General features: G+C 38.6%; 1 protein-coding gene across 1 annotated transcript; it reads left to right on the forward strand.

Moving 5' to 3' along the window:
* Nucleotides 1-2,181: 2,181 nt before the first annotated feature.
* On the forward strand, nt 2,182-8,873 carry slitrk5b (SLIT and NTRK-like family, member 5b). The gene is made up of 2 exons (XM_044364813.1): nt 2,182-2,445; nt 2,883-8,873. The coding sequence occupies exon 2, from the start codon at nt 2,939-2,941 to the stop codon at nt 5,540-5,542; it is 2,604 nt and encodes an 867-aa protein (XP_044220748.1). The 5' UTR covers nt 2,182-2,445; nt 2,883-2,938; the 3' UTR covers nt 5,543-8,873.
* Nucleotides 8,874-15,671: the final 6,798 nt, after the last annotated feature.

Here is a 15,671-nt window from a genome sequence, read left to right on the forward strand (position 1 = left end):
ACAGTTTTAATTGTCCAGCAAGTTACAAATACAGGACCGCCTGTGCAAGTATTCATGGGGCCAAAAGCTTTAAAGTCAGATAATACTATTACAGCACCCAAAAAATGCTTGCATAATGCACTGACATACAGTAATATTCTTAAAAACTCTGTGTTGTCTGTTTGTTTTCTGCGTAACATCACTTCTGATGTAACAAAGACTTTTGAGAGCCATGATAGTAATGTCCCTGCCAGACAATGGCATAACAGTTCACTGGGATACAGAGTGTTTCTTGTATACTCCAGCTGGACACAGATGACAAAGTGCGACGCACCATCTGTAAGGAACATATATCAGAAGCACTACCCATCATCCACTGTGGCACAGCTCCAACTCCATTTGTGTATTTCTGACCTTGGAGCACATAATTGTTAGTCATCATCAGATTCTTCCAGTCATTTGTTATACTGATTCCTTTTGTGTGCATATGTGTGAGTGTGTGTGTGCGTGTGAAGAGTGCCGTCTTCATCTCCCAGTTGGTGAAGATTATAGTATGTTCAGTGTAATGGAAGACTTGGAGAGATATTAAATGAGGCTCATATCATGCATCGTCCGTGTGAGTGTGTGGCTCATGTTCCTTCAACACATTGTGACCATAGATGAACATCTTACTGTAGCGAGATGTAAACATATGTGTGAACATTAACAAAATACACACAACTTGATATAAAAGAACATTTCATTAATATAAAAAACACATTTCCTCCTTCAGATGTTTGTGAAGATAGCTATTTTAGTACAGTAAGATATAATCCAGCTCTACCACTTACTTATAATCTTGCAACAAACATAAATGCTAATTTATGCAGAGTTAGTGGTGTAATGATGGTTAACGCTTAGGGTCTAGCCCAATGTGCGGCATAAATCTCTGAAGGCAGAGTTAACAGATGCACAAATGAATTGCATGCAGGCTGAATACAGCCTTCATACTCTTTAATATGAGCCACAGGCAGTGTCCCTGATGTGCCTGCTCTCCTCCCATGTGAGCAAGAGCCAAGTGGAGAGGATGATGGATATAGCTCCACGAGGACATAGCGATATACAACAATACTTGACATGTTTCCACATGAGTGCCATCAGGTTGAGAAGGGCATGACAGGTCTTTTTCTTTACCTTTTGCTGTCTCTCAACTATAGCACGACATTTTGTATGCAACATGTGCCATGAGTTCAAATGTTACATCCAGTAAATAAAAATGAGTGAACCGAATAATTCACACTAATTATACTTCTGCGAGAATTCATGCCAGAACTGTTTGGTTTTCATTAAGATCAGGTGAAAACACACTCAATGAGGGCAATGAGTCATACTTTGTGTGACTCATAGTTTACTGTTTAATTTTAATAAACCAACAGGCAAATATTGTACCATTGCGAAATATTATTTTTAATTTTCAGGCTCTCTGCTGGCACAGGCAAGGATGATCAATACACACACTAGCAAGTCACAGTGTGTTCATGCATTATGCAGCGGATCACATGATTATCAAGGCTGTTCTGCACAGGCCATACAAGCACTTTAGTGCTGCTTTTGATGAGTTGAAATGAGCTCAGTGTGACAGTTCATTCAAGGGTTCCCTATATTTTGACAAAATATGCTGACCGAACTATTACATTACACCCCAACAACCTCTGACCTCTGACTGGCAGGACATGAATATGGAGATAAATAAACTGAGCTGCCATTGTGATGAAAAATGTAGTCAGCTCTTGTCAAGTGAAAGTAAAGACTCACTGTCATCAGTGTTTTAGGTTTTATCACTTGCATCCCAGCTATCTAACATTACAGAATTGACAGATTATGAAAAGCTGGTGTATTCTGGTGTAGGTTATGTTTTCAGGATGAATAACATGATAAGCGGTTTAACAAACCGTTTGAGCGCAAGAGCGCACAAAGTCCTGGTAAATTATTGATATTTTTTGGGACATCTTTTTTGTAGGTAGGTCAACATCTTTTGGGGGGGGGGGGATGATGTATCTCGGCATGATGCTCCAGTGAGCTGATTCTTTGTGCATGAAATGACTTGACATCCTCCCGACCACCGAGTGAGAGTGCGTGAGTGCGAGCGAGCGTCCACTGGGGGCGAGAGGGAGAGAGAGAGAGAGAGAGAGAGAGAGAGAGAGAGAGAGAGAGAGAGAGAGAGAGAGAGAGAGAGAATAAGCAACTTTGTTACCAGGCACAGCAGTGTCTCCTCCTGCACAGCGTGGCAAAAGAGAAGCATTTGGCAGTTATGGTTGATCAGCGTTTCTTTCATCCTCTCCGGCGCTTTAGTGACGACGAACGTGCTTGCATTGAATAGATCCGATATTTCCTATTTCGCTTTTTCTTTTTTAACGGATTAAAAATTTAAAAAAAAAAAGATGCGCTGAAATACCTAAACGAGCCATCTCCATCAATGTGCGTGAGGTATGTATTTCTAGCAGGAGTTAGACAGAGATCACGCAGGCTGTCTTGTGTCTGACAAGGCGTGCACTGTGATACAGAATTCCAGCTAACCTTAATTATCATGTTATTAAACTATCAAATTGCCTTTTCAACGTCTTTACAAGCAAACGCGATATGGCTTCCCCCTCGCAGTGGATTCAGTCCATTGTGCTTATGTCTTGCTTTGACCTTGCTTTTTGTTATTTACATAGCTTGAAGGAGTTGCTTTCTATCCCGCTATGTTTGAGCCATTTTAAACCAGCAGCCACACAGCCAGAAGTTACCTCTGGGTGATAGCAAATTAAGCTTTGACTCATGCAGGCTACAGCTTGTTGTGTGGAAGTTGCTTTCCTTGCAGCCTGCCTGTTTTCTACATCATCATCATCATCATCATCATCATGTGTGTCTTTTATTTCTAGATGACATTGAGGATACCTTAGCAGGACTGTGAGCATCGGCCATCATTTGCAGGAAAATGCATCTTTGGATTTCATATGTTTTGCTAAGTGCAACCTCAGTGTGCACTGTTGAGATGTTTGGCGGTTATGGAGAAATATGTCAAAGACTGTGTGCCTGTGAGGAGAGAGAGGGGATACTTACAGTGAGCTGTGAAAACAGAGGAATTGTAAGTCTCTCAGACATAAGCCCGGTGTACTTCTCCCAGTATCATCTGCTGCTTACGGGGAATCTTTTGAAAAAGCTTTCTGCCAATGATTTTGTTGAGTATAAAGGACTTACAATATTACATCTAGGAAATAATGACATATCTGAGGTTGAAGCAGGAGCTTTTAATGGACTTCAGGGATTAAAACGATTACATCTCAACAATAACAAAATTGATGCCTTGAAGGAAGAGTTTTTCCTTGGCCTTGACAGTCTGGAATATCTACAGATTGATTATAATTATATCACTCATGTGGCACCGAATGCCTTCAGCAGACTTCGACATCTGGAGGTCCTGATTCTAAATGACAACTTAATATCTACTCTGCCTGTGAACATTTTCCAGTATGTGCCATTGACTCATTTGGACTTAAGGGGGAATCAGCTGAAAGTGCTTCCCTATTCAGGTCTGCTGGAGCACATGAACAGCGTGGTGGAGTTACAGCTGGAGGAGAACCCGTGGAACTGCTCCTGCGAGTTGATTGCGCTCAAAACCTGGCTCGAGAGCATATCGTACACAGCTTTAGTCGGCGATGTTGTTTGTGAATTCCCTTTCCGGCTTCATGGGAGAGATCTTGATGAGGTTTCAAAACAGGAATTGTGCCCGAGGAGAGCCATTGCTGAATATGAGATGCCACCCCTGCCACATCTGAGCACTGATGCATACTATAGGACCACACCAGCTCTTGTCACAGCCTCCTTCACCTCATCTGGGATAGCACGGTCCTCATCAAGACCCACTAGGGGACCTCGCCAGTCAGGAAAATTAAAATCAAGACCCACTGCTCGCATCCCATCTAATAAACCACAAAATTATGGCCAAATTATTTCCTATCAAACCAAATCTCCCGTGCCTTTAGATTGCCCAACTGCCTGCACCTGCAATCTTCAAATTTCAGACCTTGGCCTGAATGTGAATTGCCAGGAGCGCAAGATCGAGCAGATCTCTGACTTAAATCCCAAACCTTACAATCCCAAAAAGATGTATCTCACAGGGAATTATATCACTGTGGTGCGTAGATCTGATTTTATTGAGGCAACTGGATTAGATTTGCTTCATCTTGGTAACAATCGAATATCTCGCATACATGACAGAGCTTTTGCCGATTTGACACATCTAAGAAGACTATACCTTAATGGGAATTTGATTGACCGTCTTACATCTGATATGTTTTATGGACTGGAAAGCCTACAATTCTTATATTTAGAATACAATGTCATTAAAGAGGTTGCCTCTGACACCTTTCAGCATGTACCCAAACTCCAGCTTCTTTTTTTAAACAATAACCTCTTGAAGACTTTACCAGTGGGCACCTTTAACGGCCTAACATTAGCCAGATTAAATCTCCGCAACAACCATTTGCGATATGTGCCAGTCAGTGGAGTGCTAGATCAGCTTACAGCACTGGTGCAAGTCGATTTGTTCGAGAATCCCTGGGATTGCTCTTGCAGCATACTGGAGTTGAAGACATGGCTAGAGCAGCTTAGCACAGGCACAGTTGTAAACAATGTCATCTGTGGTTCGCCCAAGAGGCTAGCTGGGGAGGACATGAGATACATTAAGACAGCTAATTTCTGCCCTAATAACTCTGATATACTTGCCTCCATTATCCCACCCTCTGAAGAATCATTTCCAGGCAGCACTATCACCATAGAAACATCCTTGGACTCTGACACACACTACAGTGCCATTCCTTTATCTGTGATGATTCTGGCGCTCCTTCTCATGTTCATTGTGTCTGTGTTTGTCGCCGCGGGATTGTTTGTGGCAATGAAAAAGAGACATCAGAAGAGTCAAAATGAGCAGAACAACTCCATGAATGCTTGTATTAGCTCTCTCAACATGGAATATGGCCTTTACAAAAAAGGATCCATTCCAAAAGTCAGAACATCTGCTGGACATGTATACGAGTATATTCCACCTTCCACAGAACCAACATGCAGAACTACTGCCCAAACGCCAACTGACAGAAAATCAGTGGATGGATTTAGAGACTTTGATGAGTTGAGTGGCGCTTTTCTGGGTAACTCGGATGAAGAGGCAGCCAGTAATGTACTAAGCTCGGAATACAGTGCCACTACTCCAGAGCCTCTTAACAAGCCCTCCACCCCACGCCAAGATGATCCATATTACTACAGAGATGTGCTTGAGCCTGACAAGACCACACGCTACAGCAATACGTTACCATGCAGACATACAGCACATTCATCCAGTCAGTATACCTCAGACTTTGATGCAAGGCATCAATACACACACCCAGAGAGAATACAACAGACAATACTCTATTGTGCAGCACCAAGTACTGTTTATGTGGAGCCTAACAGGAGTGAATACTGGGAACTGAAAGCAAAGCTTCATATCGATCCAGATTACCTTGAGGTTCTTGAGAAACGAACAACATTTACACAGTTTTAAAGGGACTCGGCCCCCGGACATGAGAGTGGACACATTGGTGCAATGTATCCATTTTAATCAGGAATTAGACCATGTTTAAAACAAAACAGACATAACTATTTTAACACCTTTATTAGTACAGTGCATTGTAAGCTACAAAAGGCATTTATGGGAATCATGCTTTACAGGATTGAGTAATAAAAGGGAACACTGCTCATTTTTAAGTATCACTTAACACTTTATCCCTGTGGTGTTTAACAGTTTAGATTCAATTTGTAAATATGAACAAGCAGCCAGAGATTCGGGGCTCTTATGACTCATCCTATCGTGAAATACACCCTGAATTGACAATAACATGAGCTTTAACTGTTAAATTAGCTGCATTTCACAAGTGTTAATGAACCATGCAGATGATGTTCTCATCCCAGAATAAACCAGTTTTTTGTTACAGACTTATTCATGGTGACCAGTTCTGTCTTTTCAAATTTATTCAAAATGAACATGAGGCTTGATCAAATATATTCTACAAGTAAATGCATCTGTAACCATGAATTTGACCTGTGCGTAGGTGTAGACAACAGTCACCTAGCCCACACATCTGTTAGGAAATTGTGCTCCGATGAAAAATGGGGTCAGACACATTAAGCGAGGTACTTTGTCCTCCGTGATGCACAGCTCTGGGATGAAATGCAGAAATGATTAAAACAAATTCTGATATACAGCAGTATCACAAATCACTGATTATGAGGTCAGTAAATCTGTGCTCTATCGTTTGCAGATTGGGAGAGAATAACTCATGTTTCCTAAAAATATACTGAACTGACCGAGTGCATATGGGGTAATCTGTGAAAATCAGTGGTGTTCCCTCAAAGCTTCCCTCATCAAACCGATCAACTTTTGGATTATGGACACATGTTGCACTTGTATTGAGTTCAATATTAAATGTATTGTAACTATAATTGTGGATTATAAGCGCAATGTATTGTAACTGAAAGAAAATTTGCTTTAATTGTAGATCTACATCATATGTCACAAACATATGTGTAGGAATACCTTTTCGGGCATATTACATAAAAAAAACAACTTGAAAACACACTTGTTGATAATGGACAAATTGTAATAAGTAGCTTTATTTATCTGTGCCACTACCAAAGTACTTCACAGGAAATCAGCTCATAATATATGCAAACTTTGACACTCACAAGGGTTCATCAAAGCACAATCCTGTGTGACATTGCACCCTTATAACCCTTTTTCTTTATTATAAGCCTGACTACACCTACAAAATTTGTCTTCCGGTTACAATACATTTGAGTAGATTTGCAATACATTAAGAGTCAATATCATTCATATACTTCTGTCTGAAATTTAGCTGAAATTTTGTTGGCTTCAGACCCATATAAAACATTTTAAATGACTGCATATTTTTATATCAACAAGCAAATATGGAAATTAAGCATTTTTAGTATTTCTTTATTTCTTTCTTATTTTCCTTTTACAAAAAAATGCACTATTGACCTCCAGAGGTCAACAATGATGTCACTTTCTGAAATGCACAGTATGGTAACACATGTGCATATAGCCATAGTAGTAGGTTTGATAACTGCATACACAAAAGAAACACATATTAGAAAATCTTGCACTATGCATAGATATAGAGTATACTTAGACAATCTGTACAAAATGCCCAATACTCATCCCATCAATCTCCAACCAACACTCATAAACATAATATTTAATAATATTATCACATCCCATAAATGCTCATTTGAAATTTAATGCACATGAATATTCAGAGGTACTTTTGTACCACATTTTGGATAATTTGTTTTTTTCTAAAACTTAATGTATTTTTAATTCCATGTGTTTTCAGGGGAATACTGAGTGTATTAGTGTGTATTGCATTACAATGACAACTCTGTCTCATTACTTGGCATTGTTTGTCTCATCTGTATGGTGCAGTGTCCTGTAAAATCTAGCAATTTGACTGCAGTTAGCCATTTCGTTTTCTCTCTTTTTAAGAAGGGATTGATGGGTAGTGTAACAAACGTGTAAAGGCCTGCAAGAGCTTTAGCTATTAGATTGAAAAGCACAACAAATGAATGCAGCAGCTGAATGGAAAGAGTCGTCTTTATGCATAAAAATGTTCTATGCTCTGAAGCAAACTAAGCACATCATAATGCAGTCTAACCAATTTCTGGGTCAATAGTGTAAGCCAAGAAATGTGACTTTCCCTGAGAGTTTAATAGACAGTAAATTCACATCATATGCAGTATTATGCACTGAACCTGTCATCTTAACTCAGCTAATTAGAGGACATGGTGTATCTGGACCCTGTCTGCATGTCACCACATATTACACTACAGCATTAGTCATGCTGTTTATCAAGAATACAGTCTTGGTTTGTTGCCTTTCACATGTTCAGAGTCATTTTGTGATTATATTGTCACTTGACTTGTCTCTGCTCTTTGGAAATTCATCTGATCAAATGAAATTAAATCTACACAGCGAAGCATGATGTAAACCTGCACAGGTTTGTACATTAAAATGTGTTACATGTGGAATTTTTTAAATCAGTATATTGCTGTGAACTTTGTGGTGAAAACACTGTAAACCTGTAAAACATACAGGTACACACACAATTATTTTTTATTTTTTATTTTTTTATTGTGAACAGTGGCTGACATTTAGTTAACTGTTTCAGTTCTCAAATTGATAATTCTTTTTAAATGTGTGGTAAATTTTGTACAACCAAACTACATGCAAGTAGATGAGTGAATAGCACATCACAAAAGGGCAAATAAGGTAGCTTGCCATTGCATTTAGAGAAAATCCTACTAAGATCACTTTTAACATTGTATTTGTTATGATGTTTCTTTACATTTGTAACAATCTTGCAAAGGCAACTGTGTAATGGAAACGCAGTATTTACTGTATATAACAGATATATATGTTTTTTTCCAGCTTTTTGTAAGTAATAACCAAAAGCAGATTTTGTTTTTCTCACGTAAGACTGATAATCCAAAAATATGTTCAATTGAAATGTGACTTTTCTGTGTATATGTGCAAATGTTTAATTTGCAAAGAAGAAGAGATCAAGTCAGTGTCTTAATCTTATTCAGATTCTTGCTATTGTTTGGTTTTCATATGAAACAGTGATTTTCTATGTCAACCTCGGATTGTAAATAGAACACTTCATCAGCATATCCATGCAAACTTGCAGAGGCTCTGAAAAGCAAAAACCTGGTCTCTTATTGCAAAAACACAGTGCAACTAGGAATTTGTGAGGTAAATATATCTACAATGTGCTGTTTCTTTAGTTGTTAGCTGATGAATAAAAGATATGCATTCATTTGGTATACGCTTGTTTTCTGTGTCCCCCTCATCCTCTAAACCATGGTGTAGGCAGTAAATGTCATAGTGCACAGGGAGGACAGATTTTTAAATGTTGCACAAAAGCCCATTGGCATTTTTCAGAGCATTACTTAAGTTACAATATCCCATTTGAATGTTCAGATCAAGCAATTGTCACAGTTTCAATTAGGCAAATGGGAAATAACGAGTATGAATGTGTTACATAATCAACATTGGGATAGCATAGTTAGTAATTTATGACGCCTTCGTTTTACTCAGTATCACCCAAAGACATTTTGACTAAGAACTTAAATGATCAATTCTCTTATGTATAAATGAAATGATTATCTGATGCCCCAAGTGTTCAAGCAGCTGCACAAATAGCAGTAACAGAACAGGCCTACGGCCGGATTACAAAATGTGCTTATACCAAATTTTAGCTTCTTGTACACGTTTGAATTAAAAATGTTTGATTTCTCTATGGGCTCAAAATAGGGTCAAATGTATTTTAGCTGTTTATCAGCATATCTGAATGTGTGAAAACATTTCATATGAATACATTTTCATGTGTGAATATGTAAAAATGTTATGATCAAATGAATTCAAATGTTTACAGCTACGAATCAAATCTACAAATACAAATCAAACCTACAAGTACAAGTACTTTTGTCCCACATTTGAAACTTCCTCCCGAATAGCCAGTGGGGATGCTCTGAAACACTGCTGACGCTGAAATCACGCTCCAACTGAACAGCCTCTTAGCCTCTGAACTTAACAATGCTCATGCCGAATTCCCTTATGAAAATGCACAGTTCAAAATAGGCCTTGTTTGTAGACGTAAGACAAGCAACATGGATGACATTTTTAAAACTAAAGTAATATTACTACGGCACCTATTTTGATGGTAAATGTGAACTTATTTTAGTAAAAATGTAACTTAAATGACTGGTAAACAAGCGATCCATCACCAATCATCATTATGTTAAGTTGTCATTTCTTTCAATAGAATTCAGTGTTAATGTTACCATCAGCCTTGAAGCAAAAGCCTCTTACGCTGTGCTTTTTGGTGAAGTGCTGACCAGCAAATGCTCTCCCTCTGCCCGGGGACCTGCCAGCCGAACAGCTGGTGCTGAAGCTGAAGTTGGAGGCAGCAGCCAGCGCCGCTTTAACACTGACTCTAACTTACCCATCAACAGACAGTTAAACTGAGTTTGAAATAACTCCTTGAGTGCTACTGTTGACTTAAAATGGCCCCATTCACCAGTAACAGCAGATTATCTGTGAATCCAAGTTGTCTCTGATGAAAGTTTGAAAACTACCCAAGTTACAAGCCAAGTTATTTGAAACCCAACTTAAGCATCCATTGACAGGTAGAATCTGCATTAAAGCAGTGCCAGCTGCCACCTCCAGCTTCAGCTTCAACACTGGCTGTACGGATGGGAGGAACCTGGGCAGGAAGAGTATTTGCAGGGCAGCATTTCACCAAAAAGCATTAGAGGCTTTTGCTCCAGGGGTGATGGCGAAAATGCAGCAGAGAAACATTAACTCTGAACTCCACTGAAAAAAACAACAATTGATTGGTGATGGATAGCTTGTTACATTTTTACTGAAATAAGTCCAGTTTACAAACAAAACAGGTGCAGAATTAGATACTGGCTCCTAACATTACTTTATTTTTAAAATAGCATCCATGTTGCTTGTCCAACACCTACAAACAAGGCCTATCTTAAATTGTGTAATTTTATAAGGGATTTTGGCATGACTGTTATTAAGTTCAGTGGCTGTTCAGTTGGGGCGCACTGTCATTGCCTTCAGCGGACACGCCCCCAGTGTTTTAGAGCATTCTCATTGGCTATTCAGGATGAAGCATCAAACATGGGACAAAAGTACTTGTCCTCGTAGGTTTGATTTGTACTCGAAGATTTGATTCATAAAAAAAAAAACTTGATTCTGTGTGAACTTTTTTCACTCACAAACTCGTACATGTAAATGTGCAAACCTTTTTTTGTGACTGCAAACCTTTGTGCAAATCTTCTTTATGCACTCACATAACACACTCAATTTCAAGCTGTACATATGCAGCCTGGCAGCAGCAGCAGTAGTGGAGTCGTTGAGGTGGAGACTCTGAAGCGGTTAGTATTTATAGTTTAAATGTTCCAAATGTCTCAGAATTGAAAATGACTTCACTGGACAAAATTAAGATCATTTGATATTATATTTTATTTCAGGCGGTAAGCGTTGTTAGCTAATTTGTGACTGCTGCTCAGACATGCTGTCTAATTAAACAACTTTATTACTGTTGATGAAAATTCCTCCCAAAAGCAAATTAAGACATCTGGTCCTTTTTTAGAGAAGAACCAAAGTGTCAGTAACAGTTGAGCTTAATTAATAAGAATGTTCTGTAATCAATCTAAACATTAATCTTTGAAATTAAAGAGGAATAATTAGTATTTAATGCCATCTCTCCCCTTTTCCATGAGTGGATCAAGAGCAGAATACAGAATCTCAGGTGAGTTTTGAAAACTTTACAGCAGCTGGTTACAGAGCAGCACATTACCTACAGGCTTCTATAGATTTATTTTATTGTAGCATTTATTGTGACAGTGTATGATATGTTATTTTTTAATATTAATTTTGGTCTCAGATTTATAGTTAAGTATCAATAAAATAAAATGCAAAAATCTGAGAAAAAATCGTGATCCAAGTCTGGTTTCAGGCAAGTCAGCAAATGTATATTAAGTAAAGTAAACATTATGCAGAGTCAGGCTCTTTATGTGTGTATGTGTGTGCGCACATGCGCCTATAAAATAGAAAAGAGTGATAGAGAGCAAGTACATACACACAATTATTTTGGCCATCCGACAAAAAAACACCCCAACCAAAGTTAAAACCAAACCTACGCCTTTAATTTGTTGTGTCAACTCTGATGTGCATAAAGCTGAAATGAGGTGATGTGACCTTACTGTAACTGTGTGAGCAAGAAAAACACATCTGCATGCATATGCTAGCAGACGCTTGCAGAGAAAGTATATTCTTAGCAGACATGGCTTTCTGGAAGCCTGGTATCCATGGAAACATCCAATTACCTGACATGGAAAAACAATTCCAGATCAAGAGGTACTACGTTGACACATTGTAAACTAATTTGTAACTCAGCCTTTTGACACATATGTCATTGCACTGAAATGTAAACATTGTATGCAAAAGGACTTGAGATTTATTTTTTTTTATAAGACTTGCATAACATTCATTCCCCTGCTTCCCCTGTACCTTTCAGACACTAGATCTGTGTCCATTTTAATAAGATAACTAACCACTGTGGATTGACTCATCTCGTTGTCAGATTGGTGGTGTTGTGTTGCTGAGCTGCTTGAAGACCCCAGTTTTGCTAGGGAGAAGGAAATTAGGGCAGATCTACATTATGTACGCTTGAAGAGATGTGTCAGGCAGTATGAAGACAGCATATGACTGTAAGCATTCACCAAAGGAAAAACCTTACTATCTGCTTACATCGGGCAAGCAAACACAGTAGAAGTACTACTGACTCGAGCCCACTTAATATGTCTCTGTTTCTTTCACGGTGGAGAGTAGAAAAGAATCTCACATCTGGCGACATATGTATGGCTTCCAGTCGTTACTCTCAGACTATGTTTCTGTCCCTGAAGCCTTTCCGGTCTTCTGTTTCCCTGTTTCTGTTCCTAGCAATGCTCTGTTTCTTTCTTACTCTCACTTTGTATATACATATATGCGTATGTGCTTGTGTGTGAATGAGTGTGTCTGGGTGCATAAATTATTGACTCAGAGTGTGTTCATGCTTGCCTCAAGGACTCTAGCCAAGCAACATGGCAATACCTTCATCCTCTCTTTTCGTCTTTCAATATTTTTGTTTCAAAAACATTCACAGAACTCACTATTTAGTAATAATTGATGCATTACATCTTGTGTTAAAGTGCTGTTTCCAGAGTCAGTGTTGAAGTCCACTGTGCTTGTCTGGAGTGCGTGTGTCAGAGTGATGTCCATTGTTTTAGATTGATTTGAAGAGAAATGACATGCTGCAGGAGTGGAGTAGTATATACAAACCCAGAGAGGAGGATTTGGGTTGGGGATGTGCTAAATATTGTCAGTTTATTTGCAACAACAGTATTTGTGAAACACACTAATATTTATGAGGGCTTATCCAGGCTTACGACTGCCAACCTGAGAAAAGTGACAAAATCCTCCTTCATCCTCCCATTTATAGTACTCACACTAGAAATGAGGATGATATTTTACATCAAGAAAAAATAAAAGCTTGGGCAAAAGGCAGAATAAAATATGTTGTATTTCTCTGAGATTTCCTGCCAGCATTCAGACAAATTAATAACATTCCCCAATTCAAAATGATCCAATTTGAATATCATGTTTCCCTCCTTCAGACACCAGCATCCTGTGCAGCTCTTGTGCTGCCCTGCAGAGTTGCTCATCATGCGTTAACCTCTGTTCATGCCCGATATCCACCCCTTTTATATCAGTCCCTTTCCCTCATGGCTCTTCAGCACATCAAGGGCATGTCCTTCTCTGTATCTTGGCCTGAAGTGTCACTAACTGCTATCATAGACTGACATGCTTGTTGGCCTGTCACTTATAGTGACAACAAACATGCCTAGATGGACAACATACCTTATATTTGAATGTGTTAACAAAATATGTTCAAAATCAGGGTTTTTGTTTTGTTTTTTTTTTAGCTCATGGGGGATTTATTCATAAATGCAGCACACCAGCCTGATCCACTAGAGTAGTGTTTCCTCCTGATTTGAAAAAGATGTGACCTGAAAGGGCCCTGTTTGTGTTTTCTCATTCAGTTGAGAGGGAGGAGAGACACAAATCTCACAATGAAAAAAGCAGCACTGCCTGAACAATAATGGTCGACTCAAGAAAGGAGGCAGCTGCAAAGGGCGTGATTTTCTGCAGAAGCAATGGCTACTGACCATTTAAACAAAACTGTATGGCAAGATTAGCAAATTAAATTTGAAGTCTAGAATAACATTAAATTGAAGATATATTTTTATACATAATTTATTATTTTGTACTATTTCATACATCTTTTTTTTTTGAGGTGTCTTAATTTCACACATCAAGATAAACCTGATTTCAGCAGTGAAGTTGTTGAATGAAATGCTATGACGTGTGAGTGCATTATTACAGACTGTCCATGTACTGAATTTTAAATGCAGCTATTGCGGTACATTTCCTCCTTGCTGACCATCTCAGACAACCAAACTGACATCCGGAGGACAGCAGCTAACCACTCGCCCACAAATGAAATGTTCAAATGTTCTGTCTGTTCTGACAAGTAGCAGTTAATGACCAAACTTTTCTGTAGTGGGAAAGACACATTATAAGATTTATACCCCCAATATATTTCCTATAAAGCATTTTGCGTCTGCTCTAAAGTGACATTACAAATTGTATTAAATCAGTTCATTTAACATTCCTTCATTTAACAGTCCTGCGTTTCCTGTAAAGAAGTAACATTTAACTCATGATTACATGTCTGAATCAAACTGTAATGTGTTGCAATTTCACTTCAGATTGATGGTCAGTGTAAGCGATGATGGCTAAGCATAGAAAAAGGTGTATAGTGTAACAAGTGTACTCCAGGTTTTAAGAGATTTAAAAGTTTTTTTGTTTTTTTCATGATTGGCAAGATTCTAATTGAATTTTAATTTAAATGTGTGGTGTATATTGGGCATTATTGAAGTTCCTTTGGACAGATATGCAGTGCTGCACATTCAAGGCGTATCTCAGAACTTAAATCATAACGCTCTAAATGGAGTTCACTGCAGCAAATACATGCAGTCACAAAGGCCTCTCATCTCACTGCTGTGCCCAGAGGTACAATACATGTAACTGTAGGTAAATGGATTATGAATGTGGTGCTCCTGCAAGATACTGAATTCACTCTGTTGTCTTTCTTTCTTTCTTTGCTGTCTACATTACCTTTTAGTTTTAATTCAGCAACACTATATATATATATATATATATATATATGTTTTTAGGGAAAATGTATAATTTCTTTTATATATTATATAATAACTAAACTACAATATTTTTGCCTTAGTGCAGTGTCAGATTTATGCGGCGACACCTACTGGATTCGGACAGTATCTTGCTGAAGGACACTGCAGCAGAATAGACACTTGAGGTGACAGGGGAACCTACTGTGACCTTCATAATCATGCAAGCTTTTGGCATCTGGTTCACTAACTTGACAGCTTCACTTTTCTTATCTCTTTTCTTATTCTTGTGTTGCCTTTTATGATGTCTTGGCACAAGTAATTGTCTATAAGCACTGTAGCAGCACTGTAGTGTGACTATTGGTCATTCTATAAAAATCATGTGTCAGTGCATCTCAGATATTTATGTACACAGCATTGCCCACAAACACTTCTTTCTGTTTAGTTGGTGGTGAGTCAGACAAGATTATATTTCAAACTTGAAGGTAACTTTTTAAGCGGTGTACAGTTCAAGGCATAGCAAGACTTTCATGTCATATTCAACTCTTGTGACAGTCTGAGGGTGTGCTGTGGTTCCTAAAAGCACTTTCCCGTGTTTCTGTCTCTCTTCACTGCGAATCTCCTTGTGGGATTTACAGCAAGCTACAATGGATCCAGACAGATGGCAAGGTGGGAGTGTGTGGTAACCATCTTCTGAACCCCAGAGAGCACTGCCATATACAAGCTGTCAAACAAATGTCTTCACCCAGAATTCTATTGGTTATAATATAATACGATCTTGACTTTGATGTTCATTTCCA

The sequence above is a fragment of the Thunnus albacares genome, chromosome 11 (assembly GCF_914725855.1).
Source record: "Thunnus albacares chromosome 11, fThuAlb1.1, whole genome shotgun sequence".
NCBI lineage: Eukaryota > Metazoa > Chordata > Actinopteri > Scombriformes > Scombridae > Thunnus > Thunnus albacares.